The 26,483-nt window shown below is 41.2% G+C and overlaps 1 protein-coding gene across 10 annotated transcripts in view; it reads left to right on the top strand.

The window, feature by feature from the left end:
- Positions 1-26,147, top strand: part of LOC124593758 (GMP synthase [glutamine-hydrolyzing]) — a 179,963-nt gene extending 153,816 nt beyond the window's left edge. For all 10 annotated transcript variants that reach the window (XM_047132103.1, XM_047132102.1, XM_047132104.1 and 7 more), the window contains 3 exons: positions 15,741-15,971; positions 18,451-18,639; positions 25,253-26,147. In XM_047132103.1, the coding sequence (XP_046988059.1) occupies positions 15,741-15,971; positions 18,451-18,639; positions 25,253-25,354 (522 nt within the window). In that variant the 3' untranslated portion in view covers positions 25,355-26,147. The remainder of the gene's footprint in view (positions 1-15,740; positions 15,972-18,450; positions 18,640-25,252) is intronic.
- The last annotated feature ends 336 nt before the right edge of the window (positions 26,148-26,483 follow it).

Raw genomic sequence — 26,483 nt, 5'->3', positions numbered from 1 at the left:
TCATTGTCTGGTACTGTTAGCACACATTGGAAAATTATTGAACATGACTATCTGAATGCTTGGAAACAAGCTCTTTCGAACTTAGATTAGTTTAAATCAATTATGGAAAGCAGATTTTCTACAAGTAGACTAGATGTGATCTATTTTCGTAATTTTACAAAATTCAAGTTGGAACTTATTTTGTAGAAATTTGGAAGGCAGTACTTGAATGATATTTTTTATTTGAAGACCTTATGGTGCCAAGTTGTTGTGTCCAAAATTTCCTGTTTATCATGCCTATAATCAGCGCGATATAAGATGCCAAAGCTAAAACTTTATTTGCAGCAAAATATTTCCTGCTACTTTGCTTCAATTTATGTGGCACTGAAGGCCATGTTGGAAATTAAATCCACTGTTTGGGGGGGCTTAAACACTGCTTTAAATGATGTAGGTTTTGAAGTTTTAATGGAAAATGGGGTTTGTAAAAGAAGTGTCGAATGTACCCTATTTTCACCTTTTCACAAAATCTGTTAACGTATTGACAAATTTGTAGGCTACAGGAAAACAGTACGTAAATGAAATTTAGGTAATTATGTTCAATAATTTTCCAATGTGTGCTAACAGTACCAATGACAGATAAATTTGAGCTATTGCATAATAAGTTTCGTGTTCTGAGTGTGTTTACTCTGTGCGCTATAAGAATCTGAAGTTAACATTTTCTTTATGCCAGGTTTTTTGTGCTCAACTTTGAATCAAATTATTTAGCATTGTTAGCCTGTGCTGGATAATCAAATAAACTTTTTTTGCAGTTAAAACCATGGTCTTTCTAATGAGGCTAGTTTGGAAAGTTTTATAAAATAGATTTTTTTGTAAAATCAGGTCAGGAATATAGCATTTGTTTATCTTTTTACAAAACCTCCAACTTTGCACCTAATTTTCTGTATTTTACAGACTATAAGGCACACTTTTTTCGTCGAAAAATTTCCTCCGAAATCCAGGAGTCTCTTATACTCAAAATTAATGTAGAAATGTCCCCTGCCAGTTTTGAAAATGGCCAAATATTTAATGCTGGGGGGAATCCTATTTCTAACTGGTAACATTGGATTCCTCTTCCAGTAGCAGTGAACCAATGCAACAAACATGATGTTTGGAAATACAAGCTTGCTAACACTGTCTCCCTCCCGCCCCATCATCACAGACGCAGAACGCTGTCTAGCTTGTGATACATCATTGCAGTCTACAGTGCCAGTTCAGACGACAATTTTTGGGGTGTTGAAAGGTCAGTTTGGTTTTACAAACTAAGATTTTTTTTTTTTTTTTAGTCTGGCTTTGCAATCTAATTAAAATGGGTAAAAATGTTATCTTTAAAAAAAAAATTGCATAAAAATCAAGATGCGTCTCACAGTCCATAACGTCTTATAGTGCATAAAATACATTACCTAGTATTGGAAAGTGGTATATAAATGAAACCTTATGTTTGGGAGCTGTTGTTAGGTCACTACACTCCAAGTTTCAAGTTCGTCGTACCTTTTAGTTCCTGAGATGTAAGAAACCAAACTTCGAAATTCTTTCAGACGATGTTGCGTAAAGTTTCCCAACTGAATATGGCTTCTAAAATTTTCATTATCATAGTTAAGAAAATGCCTGAAGCTGTACAAGCTGGGCCAAATTTTGTTTCTTTCAACTGTGTATTGCCGAAGATATAACAGCTTGCAGTCACCAGAAATTCAGTCTCACTCTGTGCAAAGTCCCGCTTGGAGCGAAACGTGACTGTATCTCAGCCTGCATTGTTTCAACAAAAGCCAAACTTCATCAGTGATGTGTGGGGATGTGTGAGTGTTCACATAAAATTTCATTGAAGTGTATGATGGTCAAACAGGAAAATGGTTCAAAATTAGGTGATTTGACATGGAATGACCATATTTCCGTATAAGCTCAGCTGCTAATTAATTTGTCTGAAAAATTATGTAAAACATAGTTGTGGTTTTCTACTATGTTCTCACCACTGAAATGCTTCTCAGCAATATTTTAACACAGACTTACTCACTGTTGTTCCTTAATTCAATAGTTGTAAGTTTCAGTAACCCCGTGATAACAAAACAGTGTTCTTGTTCAATAAAATTCACTCCAAAATTACATAATAATATGTCATTTAGAATGGTAATCTATTGTTTTACTAAATTGGACTGTTTCATAAAATTGGTACTGGGCAGAAAAACAGTAATGACACAGTACAAAGGAAGACTGCTCAAGAATAATTTACTCTGCAATCAAGAGTACACATCATGGACTTCTTGCTTATCAGAAAAACTTTTGCATTCGCAGTGCCTCCATATGTTCCATTAAACTGTTGCTGCTATCCTGAATATGAAATTTTATTTTTGTCATCTTTGTCTGCAAGATTCATGAAAGTGTGCAACCGTGGCTTTTATTGCTTTGGCCGCAATATAAAATGTATTGAGAAGAAAGTGTTGTTGCTTTATGGAAGAAATGAGGTGATTGCTATAGCAACTAAAAGACAAATTTTCTTCAAAAAGTATATGCATTCTTTCAAAGTCCAGGAACATGTGCATTATATCAGTGATGCAACTTTATTGACATTTAATTTAATAATTTGTGAAAGAAAATGTAATTGAGATGTACATTTGATCACCCACTGTATCTATTATATGGTTAGAACATCTAGAACTTGATAAACTAGTTTGCATTTAAGGATTCCACATTGCTAACAAAGAAAACGAGTTCAAGTTTTATTGAGCCTGTATAAGGTCATAACTGCTCAACAACTGATTTCAGTCATCGAAATGAACAAGCATGCATACATTGAGAGCCAAATTTCATATCAAAGATGGCAAATTTTGTATCAGGAGTTAAACACTGATTTGTTAATGCAATGGAAACAGGAAGAAGATCAAACACCAAGCTTGACCAGTGAGCTGTAAATATGACTCAAGATGTTTAGTTTCTTAAGGTGCATTTACACGGACCACATTGCACGATAATGTTTGACCACAATAGCATTTTTGTCAACTTAGCTGAACTGGGGCTGCAAAACACAGCAGTTTTGTGGTGTGGCCTTGCAATATTGCTGTTGTTGCAGGCTGTTGTCAGGTAGTTGCTGACATTGCATAGGGTTGCCGATGTTGTCCACCAAGGGTAGAGAATATTTTGTATTGTATGGCAATATCTCTTACTTGCTCTCACCTTTGTTTGCTCCTTCTTGCAGAAAAACTGAGGGAAAACTGTATCAGTTTGCTGTAGTTTGAAAGTTTGCACCGGTAGATATATAGCCGCCTGCCTTGTTAGTTGTTTATTGTTGCGAGTTTGTTGTGTATGGCAGTGGAGAAGTGGATAAATCAGAACTATAAATTTCATAAATGCTCTTCATGTATGACAAGAGCTACTGGACTGCAGTAATTATGTATGCAAAGATCGCAGTCTGAAAAAGGACAGTTGGTAAACTTTTCCCAGTGAGGTCAGAAACACTCTTGATTTTGTTGTGAGCTTTATCATTTGTGTTTCTGTGTGCTAGTGAACAAAGAGAGAAATAATAAAAACTAGCATTTTCTTTGCAGCTTCGCTTGCATGTGTGTTTGACACATGTATTGAACACATCTCCTCCTCTCCCTCTCACTGTCCATTTCCTCCACCCAATCTCCATCCCCTGCAGGTCCCGAGGGTTAGAATAGGCCCGAGGTATCCCCACCTGTTGTAAGAGGTGACTAAATGGAGTGTCACACTTTTCGGCACTGTAAGTCCAGGTCCCATTTTATGGTTTGACCTGCAACTTTACAAATTCTACAGAAGTGCAGGCCATATGCGCAAGGATGCCTTACGTGGTGCATGAGTTATCCATAGTGTCGTTAGATTCGATCTCTCGAACCTCTCGTCATGGCTTTGCATCTCCACCTGCAGTTCAACTATTTGGGTGAAGAAACTTTACGGGGTATGTCATCTTCTTTTATCGTCTCCTGTCCTCTTTCACCCCCATGACAGTATTGGATCTCTCTGCGCCCAAGATCCAGCATGGTAGCCAGTCTGTTGTGGTGGGGCTGTCATGTACCCATTTGGTGGTAGCCCCCTGACAACACAGGGATTGCGCTGCTGATGCTGGAGCTGTAAACTCCCCACGTATTCCAAGGAGCAGATGCCTGTCTTCCTGGGGCATCAGGACTCCCAGCAATGGCCACCATGCGAGGTGGCCTATGCTGTGGCTGAGTGGTGCCCGTGGGGAGAGCCCCTGATAAAAGTCATCTCTTGCTGGTGACCGTATTGCACCAGCAGTCTCTAAAAAGGGCAAGTTCGAGTACAATGCTGACAGATATGACCCTAAATTGTTTCCTTCCCTTGCTACACCATGGGAGGAACGTAGGACTACAGAAAGAAGAGAGCCACATTCGCCTCAGTATTTAGTCTGTAGCAGAATGGACAGGGATTCTTTTCTACATACAAAGCCTCAATTTTTTTGTTGAACTTCTTGAGGATAAATTTGTGGAAGTGACAGCGCTGTCCAAGATAAGAAGCGATGCAGTCTTGATTCAGACAGCATCCCCAGCCCAATCCCGGGTGTTACTCGCAGTGACCAGCTGGGTGATATTCCTCTTTCCATCACTCCCCATAAAAGCCTCGACATGGTCCAGCGGAGTATTTTCCATCCCGACCTCCTCTTGCAGTCTGACGACGAGCTCCATGCCAATCTAGAATGGCAGGGTGTGTTGATTTCATCCAGCGCACTTCGGGGGACAACAGGGTTGCTACCGGTGCCTTCATCTTGGCCTTTGAGGCTGATTCATTGGCTGAAAAAGTCAAGGTGATGGTTTATGCTGTGACATTAAACCATACGCCCCTCCCCCTATGCGGTGCTATAAGTGCTGGAAATTCAGGCACATGTCCTCCTGCTGCACTTCCAGTGCCACATGTCAGGACTGCGGATGTCACCGCATCCAGATACTCAGTGTGCGCCTCCTCCCACTTGTATCAACTGTGGAGAGCACTGCACAGTACTTCAAAAGGAGTGGAAAATTATAGAGTACAAGACTGTGGAGCGGTTGACTTACCAAGAGCCTAAACATAAATTTCAATGATTACACCTCGTTTGGTTGATGTCCGCATACGCTGCAGCTACATTACCATCGCCGTCACAAGTACCAGTCATACCACACTCTATGCCACGAACAGTGGGCCCTCCAGGCCTCCAGAACACATCCGCCCCTTTGTGATTGGGGGAAAATCTCATTCCATTGCTCCCAAGGCACCTACTTCGGGAGCAAGGTACCCCGAAATGCAGGGGACTTCGGTGTCATCCCCCCCCCCCCTCCCCCACAACCTAAACCTATCCTACTTTTAAAAGATTTTAACACCGATAACCCCTTATGGGGTGGCACCACGCTTACTGGCCGAGGTAGAAATGTCGAAACTCTCCTGTCCCAACTCGACCTTTGCCTCTTAAATGCTTGGGCCCCCACACATTTCAGTGTGGTTCATGGCACTTACTCGGCCATTGATTTATCCCTCTGCAGCCCAGTACTTCTCCCATCTGTCCACCGGAGAGCCCACAATGAAGTGTGTGGTAGTGACCACTTTCCCATCGTTCTGTCACTCCCCCAGTGCCATTTCCCCAGGTGTCTACCAAGATGGGCTTTAAACAGGGCAGACCATTTAATCTCTCCCACATGGTCTCATCGATGTGGTAGTTGCGCAGGTCACTAGAATGATTGTTTCTGCGGTAGAAACACGTTCCCTTGTTCTATAGGTTGCCCTCGACGAAAGTCAGTATCTTGGTGGTCGCTGGAAATCGCGGAGGCCATTATAGAGTGTCAGAGTGCTCTACAGAGACAGAAGTGGCACCCTTCACTAGAGCACTTGATAGCTTTTAAACGGCTCCGTGCCCATATTCGCAAGCTTATAAAAAGACGGAAACAGGAGTGTTGGGAGAGGCACGTCTCGAGCATTGGGTGCCATACGTCACCTTCCCAAGTCTGGACAAAGATCAGACATGTTTGTGGGTACCAGATCCCGACAGGTTTTACTGGTATTAACATCAATGGCGTGTTATTTACCAATTCAAACACAATTGCTGAGCACTATGCTCGAGCCTCCGCATCGGAGAATAATTCCCCTGCATTTCGCACTCTCAACCAGCGGATGGAAAGGAAAGCTCTCTCATTCACTGAACGTCTCAGTGAACCCTGTAATGCTCCATCTACAGAGTGGGAGCTCCTCAGCATACTTGCACATTGCCCTGACACAGCTCTTGGGCCAGATCTGATCCACAGTCAGATATCATACATCTCTCGTCCAACTACAAGTGACATCTCCTCGTCATCTTCAATCGGATCTCATGCGATGGCGTCTTTCCATCACAATGGCGGCGGGAGAGCAGCATCATTCCAGTGCTGAAACCTGGTAAAACCCGCTTGATGTGGATAACTATCAGTCCATCAGCCTCACCACTGTTCTTTGTAAGCTGTTAGAACATACGGTAAGTCAGCGGTTGTGCTGGGTCCTGGAGTCACGTGGCCTACTGGTTGCATGCCAGGGCGGTTTCCGCCTGGGTCACGCTACCACTGGTAATCTAGTTTCCCTCGAATCTGCCATCCGAACAGCCTTTCCCAGACGTTAACACCTGGTTGCAATCTTTTTTGATTTAGGAAAAACTTAGGACATGACCTGGCCACATAATATCCTTGCCATATTATATGAGTTGGGTGTACAGGGCCCGTTCCCGGTTTTTATCCAAAATTTCCTATTGCTCCGTACTTTCCATGTTCAAGTTGGTGCCTCCCATAGTTTCCCCCATATCCAGGAGAATGGGGTCCTGCAGGACTCTGTATTGAGTTTATCTCTATTTTTAGTGGCCATTAATGGTCTAGCAGCAGCTGTCGGGCCGTCCACCTCACCTTCTCTGTATGCAGACGACTTCTGCATTTTGTACTGTTCCTCCGGTACTGGTGTTGCCGAGCGGCGCCTTGAGGGACCCATCCGCAAGGCGTAGTCACGGGCTCTAGCCCACAGCTTCAAGTTTCCAGCCGCACAGTTGTGTGTCATGCACTTCTGTCAGCATTGTACTGTTTATCCATAACCAGAAATTTACTGTACCAGTGACCTCACTGTACTGGTGACATATCGATTCGGTCTGGTTTTCGATGCCCGTTTGACGTAGTTTCCTCATCTTCGTCTGCTGAAGCGGAAGTGCTGGCAGTACCTCAATGCCGTCCGCTGCCTGAGCAACACAACACCGACAGGGGTGCAGATCGCTCTATGCTGCTGCAGCTCTACAGAGCCCTTTTTCAATCCTGCCTTGACTGTGGGAGTCTGGTTTATGGTTTGGCGGCACCCTCAGCATTGCGTTTACTCAACCTAGTGCACTACTATGGCATTGGACTGATAACGGGAGCTTTTATGACGAGTCCGGTGACCAGCGTCATGGTGGTGTCCCTGCATTGAAGGTTAGGTGTGCACAATTGCTCGCCAGTTACATTGCAGCCATTTGTAATTCTCCTGAGCATCCGAATTACCGTCTCCTTTTCCCATGCACAGCGGTTTATCTCCCGCATCAGAGGCCCAGGTCAGGGCTTACGATTGCGGTTTGCATCCGATCTCTTCTGGCTGAAGTGGAGTCCTTGCCTTTACCACCTATACTCGAGGTCCATTCACGTACTCCTCCGTGGTGTACACCTAGGCCGAAGCTTTGCCTGGACCGTTCCCGTGGTCCTAAGGACTCAGTTAACCCCGCAGCTCTCTGCTATCACTTCCTCTCAATTCTTGACATGTACCGGGACCATGAAGTACCGGGACCATGAAGTGGTTTACACAGACAGCTCGATGACTGATGGTCACGTTGGCCTCGCGTATGTTCACAGAGGACATATTGAACAGCACTCCTCTGCTTGATGGCTGCACTGTTTTCACTGCAGAGCTGGTGGCCATTTCTTGTGCTCTTGAGCATATCCTCTCATGCCCTAGCGAGTCGTTTCTTCTCTGTACTGACTCCTTGAGCAGCCTACAAGCTATCAATCAGTGCTACCCCTGCCATCCTATGGTCGCAACCATCTAGGAGTCCATCTGTGCTCTGGAACGGTCCAGTCATTCCATGGTGTTTGTGTGGACCCCAGGCCACGTCAGAATCCCAGGAAATGAACTTGCCAACAAGCTACATGGAAACCGCTTCTGGAGATTGGCTTCCCTGTAACTGACCTGCGATCATTATTACACTGCAAGGTTTTTCAGCTTTGGGAGACGGAATGGCATAATCTCAGTATTTACAACTAACTGTGTGCCATTAAGGAGACTACAAATGTCTGGAAGACCTCCATGCGGGCCTCTCGCATGGACTCTGTGGTTCTCTGGGGACTCTGCATCGGTCATATGTGGCTAACACACTTTTAAGCTTCCCAGCACTGTACCTTTGGTGTTGGGCGACAATGCCTCAACAGTAGATTTAGTTTTATTTGTGAGGTTTTTTTTTTTTATCGTACCATATAAGGGTGGGCATTTAGCATTCTCGCTGAGGCCGCCACCCTCCCTCCATTTTTAACTCTGTCGCACTTTTTTTGCATTTGTTTGTCTTGGTGGCCATCTTTTCCCTACATGTGTTCTTCTCGCCTTGTCCCTTTGGGGTGGACATATTAAGGTGTTGCAGAGTGGCTGGCTCATTCTATTCTATTATTGTGATCAGCCAACCCAGACTATCGGCTCTATGGTTTTAATACCTTCTTCTTCTTCTTCTTCTTCTTCTTCTTCTCCTTGTGGTGTATTTTTTCCCTTTTTTAAGGTGTGGTTCCCCATTCCTTTTTTTACCTTGGGTGTTGCTTGCTTCAGGAAAAACAACCTTGTGGTTTGGGGTATAAAGGGTTATACCCCAAACCAACCACTCCACCCAGTCTTTCGGACCATTTCTTTCCCTCCTCCCCTCCCTTTAACCATCTCCACCTCCCCCTTTTCCTTTCCCACTTGCGAACTACCCCTCTGCACCTTCCAGCAGCCTCATACAACTCCCCCTCCTCTTTATGTCCATTTCCTCCATACCCTCTTTCTGCCCATCCCCTCCTCCAGCCATCTCAACTTGTCCCCAGCCATGCTCATTGACGTGTGTAGTTTCTTCAGTACAGTTCAATAAAAGAGGCCAATTCTACTCTCACAACATACCTGTCATGCAATGCAAACTACTCATCAGGGGCTTGAAAAATCATTTATTTGCCCCTGATGTATAGGCCACCATGCAGAGTAGGTAGACAGAGCAGATCGATACTACCACAACACAACACCTGTCATGCATGCACCTTACATGACAGGGTCCAGAAGAACCTTTTCTTGCCCCTGATACGTAGGCTTCCCTGCAAAGCAGGTTTATTTGGCAGGCTGATACTGTTTCCACACAAGATACCTGTTGTGCAGGCAGCCTAAATGCCAGGGGCTGGATAAAAAGACAAGCTTTTACCTGTATCTCTGCTCCTATTAGAGCTAGGATGTTATAAACTACGCAGTGCTGATACTTGAGGCCTACTGTTTCTGTGCCAAATCTTGCTAAAATTGATCCAGGAGTTTAGGAGGCAATACCAGAGACACACACAGGCTATGTTCTTAACTTCAAAGATATGTTAATGAAATCCTTTAGGCGTATAGATGAATATGCAACCAGTAGTGGTTGTGACTGCTACACACTCCCATATTTGTATCAGTTTTAGCAATTATCAGGCCAATTGCTTGCTCAAAATATTCAAAATCGTGTTTAGATATTCTGGTAAAATTCTATTTTAGAAAAAAGAAGGCCCGGTTTATATTGTTCTTTCTAATTTTATTCCTTGTGTGATGTAAAAGTAGTGGAGCTGCACTCATTTCTGCTAGCTTCTATTGATCCATTTTGTGGAAATAACGTGAGAAAAATAGGAATAAGATACATGGAAAGATGGCTGATGTACAGCATGTCCTAGAACCAAGAGGGAACAATAAGGTTGGAAGACCAAGAATGATGTTTTAGATTATAAAGTATGCGAGACAGGAATGTAGTATTTCACTCCTACTGTTCAGTTCGTTCAATGAAGGAGCGATGAGGGAAATAAAAGAAAGGTTCAAGAGGGGGATTAAAATGTGAAAGGATGTCAATGATGATGACATTACTATTCTCAGTGAAAATGAAGAATAATTACAGTATCTGTTGAATGGAGTGAAGTCTATTATGTACAGAATATGGACTGATTGTAAACTGGAAAAGGACAAAAGTAATGAGAAGTATCAGAAATGAGAATAGTGAAAAATTTCAAAATAGGTGGTTACAAAGTAGACAAAGTTAAGGAACTCTGCTACCATGGAAGCAAAATAACCCATGATATATGAAGTAAGAATGACATAAAAAGCAGACAACCACAAGCTAAGAGGGCATTCCTTGCAAAAAGAAATCTATTAGTATCAAACATCCGCTTTAATCTAAGGGAGAAATTTCTGGTAATGCACATATGAAGCACAGTTTTGTATAGTAGTGAATCAGCGACAGTGTGAAAACTGAACAGAAGAGGATCAAAATGTTTGAGATGCGGTGCTACAGAGGAATGTCAAAAATCAGCTGGGCTGATAAAATAGGGAATGAGGAAGTTCTCCGCAGAATCGGCAAAGAAAGGAACACACACAAAACACTGACAAGAAAAAGGAACTGGTTGGTAGATCGTGTATAAGGTTGATGCATAAGTTGGTAGCATTTTTGTTTTGACCGTCGCTGTTCCGGTTGCTATGGGTTTCTTTATCAATTGTCATTTTTTATTTGTAATTAACTTCTTGCTATTTGAGTTTACATATTGTCATTTTGTCATCTGGAGGTTGTGAGTGGAGCCATGGATGCTAGAAAATGAAGTGCCAAGTGTAGAAATCCAAACATTTCTTACATATTCTTCTGTTTCAGTTTAATGGAGGGGTGACAGTGGTGGTGGCAGCCAGAAATGTTTGTACTGTGTATGGGGAAAATGCCATTGGGCAGAACAGACCAAGAAAATCGTTCTCTCATTTCAAGGAGGATCGTTTTGACATTAGTGCTCCCCATGTTCAGGAAGACCTTCGGGGGTTTTGATGAAGATTGTTTAAACACGTTAATCCAAAACGATCCATGTCGGTGCACTCGAGAACTGGGGAATGTGATCATTCCACCACCATGTGACATTTGCATGCAATGGGGAAGGTCCAAAAATTAGGTGTATGGTACTGCATGCTCTATGCCAAAATCACAAAAACCAGTGGATGGCCATATGTGCACCTCTGCTTGCTCGTCATCAGTTGGCTCATAAACAACACTGACCATTCCTATAATGTATAGTTGCTGTTGATGAGAAACGAGGAAAATGATGTATTTATGCTAACATAAGAGAAAGAAAAGTATGGCTGAGCACAAAGAAAGCAGCAACTCCCTGTACAAAGGTCTGCGTGTGACTACGAAAGATAATTTTATGCATCTGGTGGAACAGTGACGGTGTGATGTACTATGCATTGCTTCCTCAGATGTGTAACCATCACTGCAGACATTTATTGTCAATAACTAAGATGTCTTGCAGACTCAGTTCAGGAAAAGTGACCAGGAAGACTACATGAAGTGATGTTACTCTATAACACCTGCCTACATTCTGCTAGACTGACAAGAAACACTATGCAGGAGTTGGGTTTGGAAGTCATTCTGCACCCACCTTATTTGTGTGTTCTTGCACCCTCAGATTTTCACCTTTTTCGCCCTCTATCAAACAACCCTCAAGGAACTTCCTTTCTGGATAGAAATATGCTCCAAACGTGATACAAAGAGTTCCTTGCCTAAAAACCATGTGATTCCTACTGTCATGGAGTTGAAAAGTTACCCCAGTGTTGGCAGACTGTTGTGAATAGTGAAGGATAATATACACGATCTGTTCAAAAAATTCCAGAAAATTCGTAATTTCGCGCCAATGGTGTGTTGGAGCAAAATGCGTTAACATCCCTGCATGTGCCAGTATTTAGTGTGTAACTGCCAGAAGTTTCATTGTTGTCCGTCTGCTAATTATTGTTCAGTGCTGTATTGGGTAGAATGTTGTCACACAGTTTGTGAATTTAGAGAAGACAGAGCTAGAAAAGCATTAAATTTTGTATGAAACTCGAGGAAACCTTTTTGTTGTTGTTGTTGTTGTTGTGGTCTTCAGTCCTGAGACTAGTTTGCTGGAACTCTCCATGCTACTCTATCCTGTGCAAGCTTCTTCATCTCCCAGCACTTACTGCAATCTACATCCTTCTGAATCTGCTTAGTGTATTCATCTCTTGGTCTCCCTCTACGATTTTTACCCTCCACGCTGCCCTACAATGCTAAATTGGTGATCCCTTGATGCCTCAGAACATGTCCTACCAATCGATCCCTTCTTCTTGTCAAGTTGTGCCACAAACTCCTCTTCTCCCCAATTCTATTCAGTACCTCCTCATTAGTTATGTGATCTACCCATCTGATCTTCAGCAGTCTTCTGTAGCACCACATTTTGAAAGCTTCTATTCTCTTCTTGTCCAAACTATTTATCGTCCATGTTTCACTTAACCTTTACAGACACATAATGATGCAGGAAGCATACGGTGACGAGTGCTTAAGCCGTACTCAGTAATGTTATGAATGGGTCACATGGTTTAAAAATGGACAGACGTAAGTTAAAGATGATCCTTCTTCAGGACGCACTTCGATGTCTATCTATGGTGCTCATGTCAGGAACATCAACAAAATTGTGCATGCCAGTCAAAGACTGACACCATCGGAGACATTGCAGAAGAATGGAACATTTCAGTTGGATCATGCCATGAAATCCTGACACAGCATCTTGCATTGTACCACACGTCATGAGTCAAGATCAGAAAGACATTCGTCTTGCATTCTGTGAAGAGCTTTTGGATTGGACAAATGAGAATGAGATGTTCTTTAAGAGAATTGTAACTGGTGATGAGACGTGGGTATATGGTTATCATGGTCAAATGTCAAAGCTATGCTGATAGTTTGAAGGATTAGCTCATCATAAATTCATGCCACAGAGGCAAACTGTTAATCGATGGTACTATCGGGATGTTTGCAATGCCTACGAAAAAATGTGAGAAGGAAACAGCCTGAAATGTGGCGAGAATATTCATGGCTTTTGCACCATGACAAACCAACCGCATATTCGTCCCTGTTAGTGAGTGACTGATGCACAAAAAATGAAATCAATCTGCTGCCTCATGCTCCATATTCCAGATCTGGCCCACATGGACTTTTTTTTTTTAATTCCAGAATTGGAAACCCCATTGAAAGGATGAAAGTTTGCAACAATAGACGAGATAAAAGAAATATCCGCATGTGGCGCTTCGTGCGATCCAGCAAGAGGTGTACCAAGACTGCTTCCAGAAGTTGAAGTGACATTTGGAGCAGTGTATTAATTGTGGAGGAGAGTATTTCGAAGGAGACCATGTACAATAAGTGAAAGATAAATGTAGAAAAATGTTGTGGTCAAACTTCCAGAATTTTGTGAACAGACGTCGTATTATTGATGACTAATCTCTCTGTAATGTGTATCTGTTGTGCTTATTAAACTTCTGAAAAAACTCTATGAACTTCTGCACCAACCCAACATTAAGGCATCAGGAATTAACCACTATGTTACTATAGAGAACAGTGAAGGGTAAAAACGGTAATGGAAGCCAACAATTGGAATACATTCAGCAGATAATTGAGGATGTACAGTGCAAGTGCTACTCTGAGGTGAATAGATTGGCGCAGGAGGATAATTTGTGTTGGGCTGCATCAAACCAGTGAGAAGACTAATTGGGTGGGGGACTATGGCCCCTTTTAAAGGCTTTGAGCCTGGAAATGTATTGCCGCAAACATTGCTGGGCAATATTGGCTGTTAATCCATGTGGCTGCAATGCTTCTATCTGCAGTGTTGCCAGAAAACATTGTGATATATTGTCGGCAGTATGCAAGATCACCTTTGCCAAAAGAGTTGCCAGTTAAATTGTTGCAAAATAACAACAACAGGAACAAAAGTGCAGTTGTCCTATCAAAGGCAAATGGCTGTAAATGTCACACTAAGAGCATTCATATCAGGCATAATTTCATCAGGGAAAAGTTAGTCCAGAAGAAACAAGTGGAGTAAATTGACTTGTGGAGCACTTGCAGACATGATGACAGTCACTGCCACGAACTAGGCACTGTAAACTAACTCAATTAGGATTACATGGACGAAGTATTGAGTGGGGGCGCCTGTAGTGAGGATGTAGGAAATTACGAGTTATAATCTAAACCTATGTTAAAAAGTCATCTGTAACCAATTTTTATTGAAGGAATAAAAAAATGCCACCTTTGTATAACTTTTTACTATATCCTTTCCACCTTATATAATGCAGAGACTATAACCAAAGGATTTGATGTAATTGTGTGACAGACTGTAATTGATATTATGGTGCCAGTTGATGTAAAGATCATTTTATCCCATAAAGCTATTGCAACACTGTCATTTGTAAACAAGAATTGACTTCTCTTTAGGCAATTTGTAGCTGCAGCAGTGTTTAAGGATGGATTTGCATCGCACTACCACAGTAACAATACCATAGAAGCAAATCTCTGCAAGTGCCTTGTCGATAATTCAAATATTTGAAATTATAACTTCAGTAGGAGGAAACAGGCAGCTGCGTCAGTTATGGTAGTTGGAGTATTGTATTCAGAAGTGAACTAAAGATGGAGAGAGAGGAGAGATATGGGGATTATTGAAGAAAGGTGATAATACCTTGTTTGGCCAATTGCCTTTTTGCATGTTTTTCCGAACATTTCAGTCCTCTTATTTCTGATATATCCACTCTTCTCAGTCTTGTCCTCTATTGAATCAACCTACTTTGTACTCTGACTGTTCGGTCTTTTCGAAGTACAGTCTTTAAACAATTTTTTGAATGCACTACAGTATCCACTGTTGAATGCCAGGCTCTTTATGCTAGAAAGATTGATTGTTTAACTGCAGTGGGAAACAGTTGGTAGGAAAATGTGCAGCATTGTCCCATTCAGTGTTTTATCACATCTAAACAATTACATTTATCTCTACCAATCTGATGAGTGTCCTACTTGCTGTGTAATAATGATAAGAGCTTTTAATGAGGAAGCAACAATAACTTCAATATTTTGTTATTCAGCATGTGGCATCTAATACTATTGCCTCAAGAAGAAATGTAAAACAGTAACCATTTTGTTATGCCTTACTCATCATAGCAAACAGTAACATGTCTGTGAAACTGTACACCTTAGCCACATTTGCTAATGCAGATTTTGAGTTCTGAGTTGGGTAACAGGTTATACTCTTGCTTGCAACATACCAAGTTCTGTGGCAGCACATTTGGGATAAACTTCATCAGCCCTCTCAGTCATTTGTGTGAGTTTTCCAGTCTTATGTTGGAGAATAGCTCTCATCTAATATCTGCCTTGAATTGACAATGTCTCCTCATTCTTTCATTTTCTGTGTGTTAAAATATCATGGAGAACAGCTTTGTAACTGTGTTGTGCTCTGGTTCTTTTTGTGCCTATAAATAGTTGTTACAAATTGCAGGAACTGCAATTTGTAAGTAATAGTCTTGTCACTGTCGTCTAACAGAAGTCTGAGAGATAGTTAAGCCTGTTATAATAGTGTCTGCGATATAAATCCTTGTCTGTTTGACAAATTAATCATTCATTATAATCTCATTGTATTTTAACAAAATACATTAATTAGTATAAAAATATTTTATTTTGTATTTCTTTTTCTTTTTTTTTTTTTTTCCAGGGTGACTGCCGTAGCTATAGCTATGTTGTTGGACTCTCTAGTGAGAAAGAGCCGGATTGGGATGATTTACTATTTCTTGCAAGACTTATTCCTAGAGTGTGTCATAATGTAAATAGAGTTTGTTACATATTTAGTGGCTTAGTGCGTGATCAAGTACTTGATATAACGCCAACTTTCCTTACGTCAAATGTACTTAGTACATTACGTCAGGCAGATTATGTGGCACACCAGGTATGTAAATGTATATTTACTTTTCATTTTTAAGTAAGTTATATGGGAAGAGATCACACCCATGAAGTATTTTATGAAAATTTTCATATGGTAATTCCAGATTCCAGTTAATATTAAAACTTAAAACACTCTGTCGTGAAATAATTGGGTAGATGTGCATTGGAATTCCTCTTTATTCGAATGAGAAATAAATAAAATTCAGAAAAGAAAACTAAATTTTAATTTAAATCCAAAAGTAATTCATTGTGAAAATGAAATCCCAGCTGCAGCAATTCCAATTATTAACATGCAAGGAGTGGTTCACAATCACTATAACTATTATATAAATTTTCTATGCCAGATTTCCTCCTTGATCCTTCTTGTGTTTTTTCTCAGTTATATGTATGCTTTTTTGGTGAGTTCCGCATCCTTGTTTTAATTATGTTTATTTCCTTGGAAAAAAACCACATACAGTATACAATGTGATATTTTCGTTTGTTAGTCTCACTATGAAAAGTCCTCATATTTAGTTGCTTTGCCTGTGAGGTAAGAATTCGTGCCCATTAAATCTTCAGTGTGCATTTGAAAGTCATGGACTCTTGTTTTAGAGGTGTCTGCAGAGAGTTGCAGTTATTTAAGGTACTAAATGACTTATTTTGATTGTTCTAAATAATGTGCATGTTGAGGAACATTTGCATAAAGAACTGAAAGAAAGGAAGAAGGAAGGAAGATTGGGGTTCAGAGTCCTGTCAACAGGTTCGGTAAACCCAAGGTTCCCAAACTTCAGGAACTGGTTAAAGCTGCCAATTGTCTTGAGATACACCAGTGACCACCTGTGATGGTGGAATGTTGTCTGCTTCAGAAAGATCATCTTGGGTTAGTGGTTGGATTCCAAGAATGGTACAAACTAACAAACTCATAATTAGAAAAAAAAAAATAAGGAACTCATAATTTCAAGGTGAGCTACATGCTAATAAGATCGATCGTTGGTGAGGCAAAACGGTTGAAATTTGGGGTTCAGAGCTCACACGGAGGGATTAATCTCATAAACCGATGACATAATATTTGTGCCAGTGTGTTCAAGATGCACTCTTACTCTCGTGATATATCAGTATTAGAGTGTTACAACCTCAACAAGAAGGGTGGAGGAAGATGTCAGTTTACAGCAGACACAAATAGAATACCTCAGATGTTTTTTCTTATTTTGGATTTGGAAGCAGTTGCTGTGAGAATATAATATGAATGCATGGTGTCAGTTTTTTCAGACATTTCCAAAGGAACAGACACCACATTGAAACTGCAGTTGTGATACGTATTATATGTAAATTGCAGGTGGAGAGGGGGCCGGGGGGGTGGGGGTGGGGGGGGGGGGGGGGGCGGGAGAAAGGAAAGGGCAGGAATTACTGCTGTCATCTGTGTCAGGACTTTATGTGGAATCAGCGGTGACAAGTGAAAATGTTTGCTGAACTGGGACTCTAACATGGTGTCTCCTGCTTACAGGGCAGTTGCAGTAACCACTGCACCATCTGGACACAGAGTTTGTCACAATTGCCTTGACTATCTCGGCTTGCCTCCTGGCCTACCTACACTCCCACAGAGTGCCAGCTATCTGCAGTCCCCTGCTTCCTAGATGCAGTTCTACTTGTTAAGAGTATTGACCAGTCCAAACCATTGTGCATCCTCAGTATTGATAAAGTACTGATTTGAGCATTGCTTCAGGGTCATTCTTAGCTATTAGCTATTCCCAGACACCAGAACAGAGTCCAAGATTTGGTGGATCACTATACAAATGTGGTTCTCAGACCTTTGGCCACTTTAAGAACTAAGCGCTGTCTCGGTGGAGTGACAAGTATCATATCTTTAATCAGGGCCAGAAAAGTGCCATTGTGGAGGTTCAAATGCAGACCACCCACAGAGACACTCTAGAACAAACACATGTCCGCACTCATTTCACTTTAGCTTTCTTATGTATGTATTTGTGTGTTCAAATTGTGTGGTCACCTGTTCAGATTTCTGCTCCTCATTATCTGAACTAATGATGGTAGTATTCAATATAGTACCAGTGGTGTTAGGACACACATCACCAATAGTTACTATGTATTATCATGGCTAAAATTTCCTTTAGTAGGTGTGCTACTTATGCCAAAATATTGTGTTATGATACCATTATATTTTTCCACAGTTTTTCAATATTTTGTAATATTGTAATAATATTATACTTGGTTTCTAAAATATGGAAGTATTATCATATGCGCCGGCCGTGGTGGTCTAGCGGTTCTAGGCGCTCAGTCCGGAACAGCGCGACTGCTACGGTCGCAGGTTCGAATCCTGCCTCGGGCATGGATGTGTGTGATGTCCTTAGGTTAGTTAGGTTTAAGTAATTCTAAGTTCTAGGGGACTGATGACCACAGATGTTAAGTCCCATAGTGCTCAGAGCCATTTATTATCATATGCAAGAACTCAGCATTATCCATTCACTTACAGTATTCACTGTTTCCAGGTTCTTGCAGCATCAGGGTACACCAATGCCATCAGCCAAATGCCAGTGGTGTTGATACCTATACATTTTGACAGAGACCAAGTATCTCGGATTCCATCATGTCAGCGTTCTGTTGTTCTGAGGCCATTCTGTACCCACGACTTCATGACAGGTGTTCCTGCTATTCCTGGAAGAGATCTACCTCTTGATGTGAGTTAGTGTTGAAATCACATTGAGATACTTTTAGATGTTTTGCAATAACTATTTCTATACTGAACAGATAGTCTTCAATGTGTGGAGTTTGTTGATACTATAGTCAGAGTTTTTACAGTATGTCTGTTTACAGTCTTAACAACTACAGTAATTAATGAGTGCTTATAAACTGATAAGCATTGCTCAGTGTGTAAGTGCCAGACTGCAAATCCAATGTTGTTGTTGTTGTTGTTGTTGTTGTGGTGGTGGTGGTGGTGGTGGTGGTGGTGGTGGTGGTCGTCGTCGTCGTCATCTGTCCAAAGACTGGTTTGATGCAGCCCTCAGGGCTACTCTATCCTCTTGGCTCTTCATCTCCAAATAGGTACTGCAACCTTGAACTTGCTTGCTGTATTCATCTCTTTATCCCCCTCAACAATTTTTACCCCACACCCTTCGCTCCAGTACTAAATTGGTGATACGTTGATGTGTCAGATCGAGTCCTGTCAACTTATGATCGAGTCCTGTCAACTTATTACTCCTTCTAGTCAAATCATGCAACAAATTTTTGTCCTCCCCAATTCCATTCAGTGCCGCCTCACTAGATACACAATCTACCCATCTAATCTTCAGCATTCTTCTATAGGACCACACTTCAAAAGCTTCTCTACTCATCTTGCCTTACCGACAACATTTCACTTCCATAAAAGGCTATACTCCATACAGATAACTTAAGGAAAGACTTCCTAACACACAGATTCATATTCGATGTCAATAAATCTCGTTTTCAGAAACATTGCCAGTCTGTATTTTAGATTCTCTCTACTTCAGGCATCACAAGTTGTTATACTGCCTAAATAGCAAAACTCATTTGCTACTTGTAGTGTCTTGTTTCCTAATCTAATTACTTCAGCATCACCTTATTTAATTCTACTACTTTCCATTACCCTTGTTTTGCTTCTGTTGATGTTAACCTTATATTGTCGTTTCAAGACACTGTCCATTCCATTCAACTGCTCTTCCAAGTCCTTTGCTGTCTCTGCCATAATTGGCAAACCTCGAAGTTATAATTTCTTCTCACTGGACTTTTCACAAAAATTTTCTTTGGTTTCCCTTCCTCCTTCCTCAGTGTACTGATTGAATAGCATTGGGGATAGGTTACAGCCCTGTCTCACTCCCTTCTCAACCACTGCTTCCCTTTCATGCCACTCAAATTTTTACAGCTGCAGTCCGGTTTGTGTACAATTTGTAAATAGCTTTTCGCTCTATGTGTTTTACTGTTGCTATCTTCAGAATTCCAAATAATGTATTACAGTCAACGTTGTTATAATATTTCTGTAACTCTACAAATGCTATAAATGTAGGTGTGCCTCTCCTTAATCTATCGTCTAAGGTATTTCATGGCGTCAGTATTGCATCATGTGTTCCTACATTTCTGCGAACCCAAATTATCTTATCTGAAGTCATCTTATAGCAGATTTTCCATTCTGTTGTTCCATGAATAGTCCATAATAATCTACATCTATATGGTTACTCTGCAATTCACACTTAAGTGCCTGGCAGAGGGTTCATCGAACCATTTTCATACTACTTCTCTACCATTCCACTCTCGAATGGTGTGTGGGAAAAAGGAACACCTAAATCTTTCCGTTCAAGCTCTGATTTCTCTTATTTTATTATGATCATTTCTCCCTACATAGGTGGTGCCAACAAAATATTTTCGCATTCAGAAGAGGAAGTTGGTGATTGAAATTTCATAAATAGATCTCGCCGCAAAGAAAACCGCCTATGTTTCAGTGACTACTACCCAAACTCGCGTATCATATCAGTGACACTCTCACTCCTATTGTGCAGTACCACGAAACAAGCTGCCTTTCTTTGCACTTTTTCGATGTCCTCTGTCAATCCTATCTGGTAGGGATCCCACAATGCGCAGCAATATTCCAGCAGAGGACAGACAAGTGTAATGTAGGCTGTCTCTTTAGTGGGTTTGTCACATCTTCTAAGTGTTCTTCCACCAAAGCGCAGTCTTTGTTTCGCCTTCCCTGCTATATTATCTATGTGGTCTTTCCAATTTACCGAGCGAGGTGGCGCAGTGGTTAAGACACTGGACTCGCATTCGGGAGGACGACGGTTCAATCCCGCGTCCGGCCATCCTGATTTAGGTTTTCCGTGATTTCCCTAAATCACTCCAGGCAAATGCCGGGATGGTTCCTCTGAAAGGGCACGGCCGACTTCCTTCCCCATCCTTCCCTAATCCGATGAGACCGATGACCACGCTGTCTGGTCTCCTTCCCCAAACCAACCAACCTACCATCTTTCCAATTTAAGTTGCTCATAATTGTAATTCCTAGGTATTTAGTCAAATTGACAGCCCTTAGATTTGTGTGATTTATCGTATGCCCAACATTTATCGGATTTCTTTTAGTACCCATGTGGATGACTTTGCACTTTTCTTTGTTTAGTGCCAATTGCCACTTTTCGCACCATACAGAAAATTGCTCTAGATCATTTTGTAATTGGAATTGCATGCATCAGCGCATGCTTTCTTTGATGTTGGAATTATTGCATTCTTTTGAAGTACGAGGGTATTTTGCCTCTCTCATAAATCTTGTACACCAGATGCAATAGTTTTGTCATGACTCGCTCTCCCAAGGACGTCAGCAGTTCTGACAGAATGTGCTGTGCTCCAGGATCCTTATTTCAACTTAGGTCTTTCAGTGCTGTGTCAAATTCTTCATACAGTATCATATCTCCCATTTCATCCTCATCCACATACTCTTCCCTTCCTAATCTTGCCTTTAAGCTCATTTCCCTTGTATAACCCCTTTATATATTTGGTCCCTCTTTCTGCTTTCCCTTCGTTGCTTACTGATACTCCATCTGAGCTCCTGATATTCACACAGCTGCTTCTCTTTTCTCCAAAAGCATCTTTAATTTTCCTATAGGCAGTCTCTACTTTTTGTCTAGTTTTATATGCTTATGTATCCTTAACACTTTGGAGACCAAGCCCGACCATAGCTTGGGCAGCAACTTTGTGTTAAAAAGAATGTGTCAGTAATTCACCTTGCACTTTTTTCTTGTGAGGACAGTTATACTTTCTTTTAGCATTATTTTCAAATTTGTGATCTATCAGAGAACTAAAGTGGACATGAAAAATAAAAGTTGAAGCTAGACTCTTACCCTGAAGATACAGCAATTATATACATTCCAGTAAGGCTGTAAATAACGTCATAAATGGCCTGTATCCTAGGCCCAATATTCTTCTAAGTGGTTGGGTTCCAAAGTGTTTAATTTGTCCACTAGTCATTCCTGTTTAGTCATTTTGCACTTTTTGTCTAGTCTCATTTTTTAGAAATTAGTACAAACTTTTCACCTGCTTCATTAGCTGCATTTTTTATTTTCTACATTCATCTATTAAATTCACTATCTCCTGTGATATCCCAGGATTTCTCCTATGATTTGTCTTTCATGTATTCGATCCACTGCTGCTTTCACTATTTTATCTCTCAAAGCTACTCATTAGTCTCCTACTGTATTCCTTTCCCATGTTGTTGACAGTTGTTACCTAATGTTCCCTCTGAAACTCTCAAGCACCTTCAACTTAAATAAGTCCCATGTCCTTAATTTCCTACTTTTTTGTACTTTCATCAGTTTTAATCTACAGTTCATAAACAACCAACTTTGGTCAGACTCCACATCTGCCCATGGAAATGTCTTAGAGTGAAAATCTGGTTCCAAAATCTGTCTTACCATTATACAGAGTTGTCAGAAACAGCATGAAAAGATTGTAAGGGTGTTGCAGGTGAGGTTGTGCTGAGAAATAATTGTTAAAAATAAAACAAAAACCTGATGATGTGTTGTGCCATTTCAGTCATTTAGCATTGAAGATAGCCAATCAGATTGTTGCGCTTGCCCATTCAAGCAGCCTACCAGAGGTGATGTCCCCGAATGTGCTCTTCCCTGGGTTTCCTCAATCAGAACAAACATAGCTTTTGCTCACGTAGCTTAAATGTATCTCTCTCAAAAAAGGCACAATTTAACTGGTAATGAGCATTTCAGTAAGTGGTAACCCATGGACCCACAGACGTCTGTGCATTACCAACATTACCTCTGTGCAAGTGCTTGAATTTGTATGTGCAACGATGTGATTGGCAAACTTTGAAGCCAAATAACTTGGAAACAGTGCAGCATATCAAATCATTTTCTTAACGATTATTTCTCAGCACAACCTTCTCTTCAGCACTCTTACCAACTTTTCACTGTTTCTGACCACCCTGTGTAATCAATTCGAAATCTTCCGGTGTCTCCAGGTCTCGTCCACATACACAGCCTTCTTTCACAATTCATTAAGAAAGTGTTAATGATGATTAAATTATGCTCTGTGCACAATGCTAGCTGGTGGCTTTCTCTTTCATTCCTTTCTCCCAGTCCAAATTCACTTAATTTTCCTTCTCCTACTATTGAATTCAAGCCCCCAAAACAATTAAATTTTTGTCTCCCCTAACTGTCTGAATACCTTCTTTCATCTTGTCCTAAAATTCATCTGCGAAGCTTCATTATTAGACCAACTCCTAGGTTACCTCATTTGATATTGTGTTTATAACCCTGTACTTATTGGAGCAGAAGTCCCGTTCCTCAAGCTGTCGAACTTTGCTAATACCCACTATATCTAACTTCAACCTATGTGTTTCACTTTTTAAATTTTCTAACCTAGCTGCTCGATTAAGTGGTCTAAAATTCCATGTTACAACCTGTAGAAATTCAGTCTTGCTTCTCTTGATGGTGACACCCTCGTGAGTAGTTCCTGCACAGAGATCAAAATGGGGGGACTATTTTATCTCTGGAATATTTTACCCAAGGAGATGCCATCATCGTTTAACCATACAGTAGAGCTACATGTCCTCATGAAAAATTATAGCTGTACTTTCCCCTTTCTTTCAGTTGTCTGCTGTGCAAGCACAGCAAGGTCATATTGGCTGATGTTACAAGGCCAGATCAGTCAGCCATTCAGACTGTTGCCCTGCAACTACAGAAAAAGCTGTCCCCCTCCTTATAAACCTCACATTTGTGTGGTCTATACCATACTCCTCCATTGTGGTATGGCTATTTTCTGGGAACTTGCCCTTCAATATATTCTCTCTTCCCGTTACCCACCAGGCCTCAACCTCCGCTAATTTCAAGTTGCCGCCCCTTGTACATCACCTGTCATTCAACAACATCTTTACCTGCGTACTTCTGCCTCGACTGACATTTCTGCCCAACCTCTTTGAATTTACACATGTCTGCCTGTGTCTGTATATGAATATAATAAAGGGAAACATTCCACGCGGGAAAAATATATCTAAAAACAAAGTTGATGTGACTTACCAAACGAAAGTGCTGGCAGGTCGATAGACACACAAACAAACACAAACATACACACAAAATTCAAGCTTTCGCAACAAACTGTTGCCTCATCAGGAAAGAGGGAAGGAGGGGGGAAGACGAAAGGAAGTGGGTTTTAAGGGAGAGGGTAAGGAGTCATTCCAATCCCGGGAGCGGAAAGACTTACCTTAGGGGGAAAAAAAAAGGACAGGTACACACACACACACACACACACACACACACACACACACACACACACACACACACACACACATCCATCCGTACATAAACAGACACAAGCAGACATTTGTAAAGGCAAAGAGTTTGGGCAGAGATGTCAGTTGAGGCGGAAGTACAGAGGCAAAGGTGTTGTTGAAAGACAGGTGAAGTATTAGCGGCGGCAAATTGAAATTAGCGGAGATTGAGGCCTGGCGGATAACGAGAAGAGAGGATATACTGAAGGGCAAGTTCCCATCTCCATGTTCTGACAGGTTGGTGTTAGTGGGAAGTATCCAGATAACCCGGACGGTGTAACACTGTGCCAAGATGTGCTGGCCGTGCACCAAGGCATGTTTAGCCACAGGGTGATCCTCATTACCAACAAACACTGTCTGCCTGTGTCCATTCATGCGAATGGACAGTTTGTTGCTGGTCATTCCCACATAGAAAGCTTCACAGTGTAGGCAGGTCAGTTGGTAAATCACGTGGGTGCTTTCACACATGGCTCTGCCTTTGATCGCGTAAACCTTCCGAGTTACAGGACTGGAGTAGGTGGTGGTGGGAGGGTGCATCGGACAGGTTTTACACCGGGGGCGGTTACAAGGGTAGGAGCCAGAAGGTAGGGAAGGTGGTTTGGGGATTTCATAGGAATGAACTAAGAGGTTACGGAGGTTGGTTGGTTGTGTGTGTGTGTGTGTGTGTGTGTGTGTGTGTGTGTACGCACGCGCTCGTGTATACCTGTCCTTTCTTCCCTCTAAGGTAAGTCTTTCTGCTCCCGGCATTGGAATGACTCCTTACCCTCTCCCTTAAAACCCACATCCTTTAGTCTTTCCCTCTCCTTCCCTCTTTCCTGATGAAGCAACCTTGGGTTGCGAAAGCTTGAAATTTTTGTGTGTGTTAGTGTATTTTTATTGTGTCAATCTACCAGCACTTTCTCGTTTGGTAAGTCACAGCATCTTTGTTTTTTTATATACATTTTTCCCACGTGTTTCCCTCTATTAAAATCTATTACTGCATTATAATACCAGTTTTTTCTCTCTGTCTCTAGGTTGTAGCAAGAATGATAACAGAAATTCTTACAGTGCCTGGCATTTCAAGAGTGCTCTACGATTTGACAACGAAACCTCCTGGAACAACTGAATGGGAATGATTTCTGTTACATTGGTTGTGTTCGTGTTGTACCATGGTGCATCATCTGCACAGTGTTATTGCAATAACTGTTAACATTTGGAGTCACAAGTGCTTGTAAATATGTGTTCATGTGACAGATTTTTTTTTTTGTGGATAACAGTGTTCAGACATTTGCTCCCGTATAAATCACAAAGGGAAAAGTGATCTATGCCATGCACAAGCTATGTACATATTTAAAATAGATAAGCAGAGATAATGATTTCCTGGGCCTGATTGTTGAAGTTGTAATTTTTAAGTGAAACTTAATTGAGATTGTGAATGTGATAGTGTGACTGTTCAGGATATCATTTGTTATAAATAATTATGACTGAAGAATTTTTTATCTGACAGCTTTTATCAGTGTAATACAAAGAAGCATTATAAATTTGTATTGTCTTGTGTTTGCAAGCCTGTTAATTCTTTGGTCCTTAGGTTTTGTTGAGCCATGCATTTCTGCTGACACAAACAGCCTTCGTAATAAGTGCAAAGTAGGAATTTTTACATATTCCTAATTTTTTGTAAGTAGTATTAAACCTCTGCTGTCTTCATTAAGGCTACCATTCAGTAGTCCACATTATTAAATACTTCATTAATAGACAGTTTTATAAAAGGAATTGACAATAGTGTTCCATAAAACAGTTAATTTCTCGAGTAAGCATTTATATTAAAAAGTTGCTGAGCAAGGCAAACATACTGCGAGAATGGAAAGATATGTGCAACTTAAAAAACAAGTTGAAAGTGGTATTTGTCACATAAAATGCTGAGTTGGCTAATTGTTAAGTGTGTACTCTTTGTTTTCAGAGGTATACTTCCCAAGAGGTGGGTATGTGCCCCATACACCACCTACACCTATTACACCCATGCCTTGACCCTAAAACAAGTAGAGCTCCTATATCTTACTCCAAATTTATGGCAACTTTTCAGTGCACAGTGGCACGTGGAGTATGATTTATGTGGATGTAAAACCACATTATCATATGACATAAAGCTGAGTTGTGTTGAAATGCAAAAAGACACAGCAACAACCTATGGCCAAGGACAAATTCTGCCCCTAGTTCAGAACAGTCTGCTCAGCACAGGAGACCTGACATATCATGTTCATCTGAACC

The sequence above is a fragment of the Schistocerca americana genome, chromosome 2 (assembly GCF_021461395.2).
Source record: "Schistocerca americana isolate TAMUIC-IGC-003095 chromosome 2, iqSchAmer2.1, whole genome shotgun sequence".
Lineage (NCBI taxonomy): Eukaryota > Metazoa > Arthropoda > Insecta > Orthoptera > Acrididae > Schistocerca > Schistocerca americana.
The sequence above is the reverse complement of the archived record's forward strand: the minus strand, read 5'-3'. Positions and strand labels throughout refer to the sequence as shown.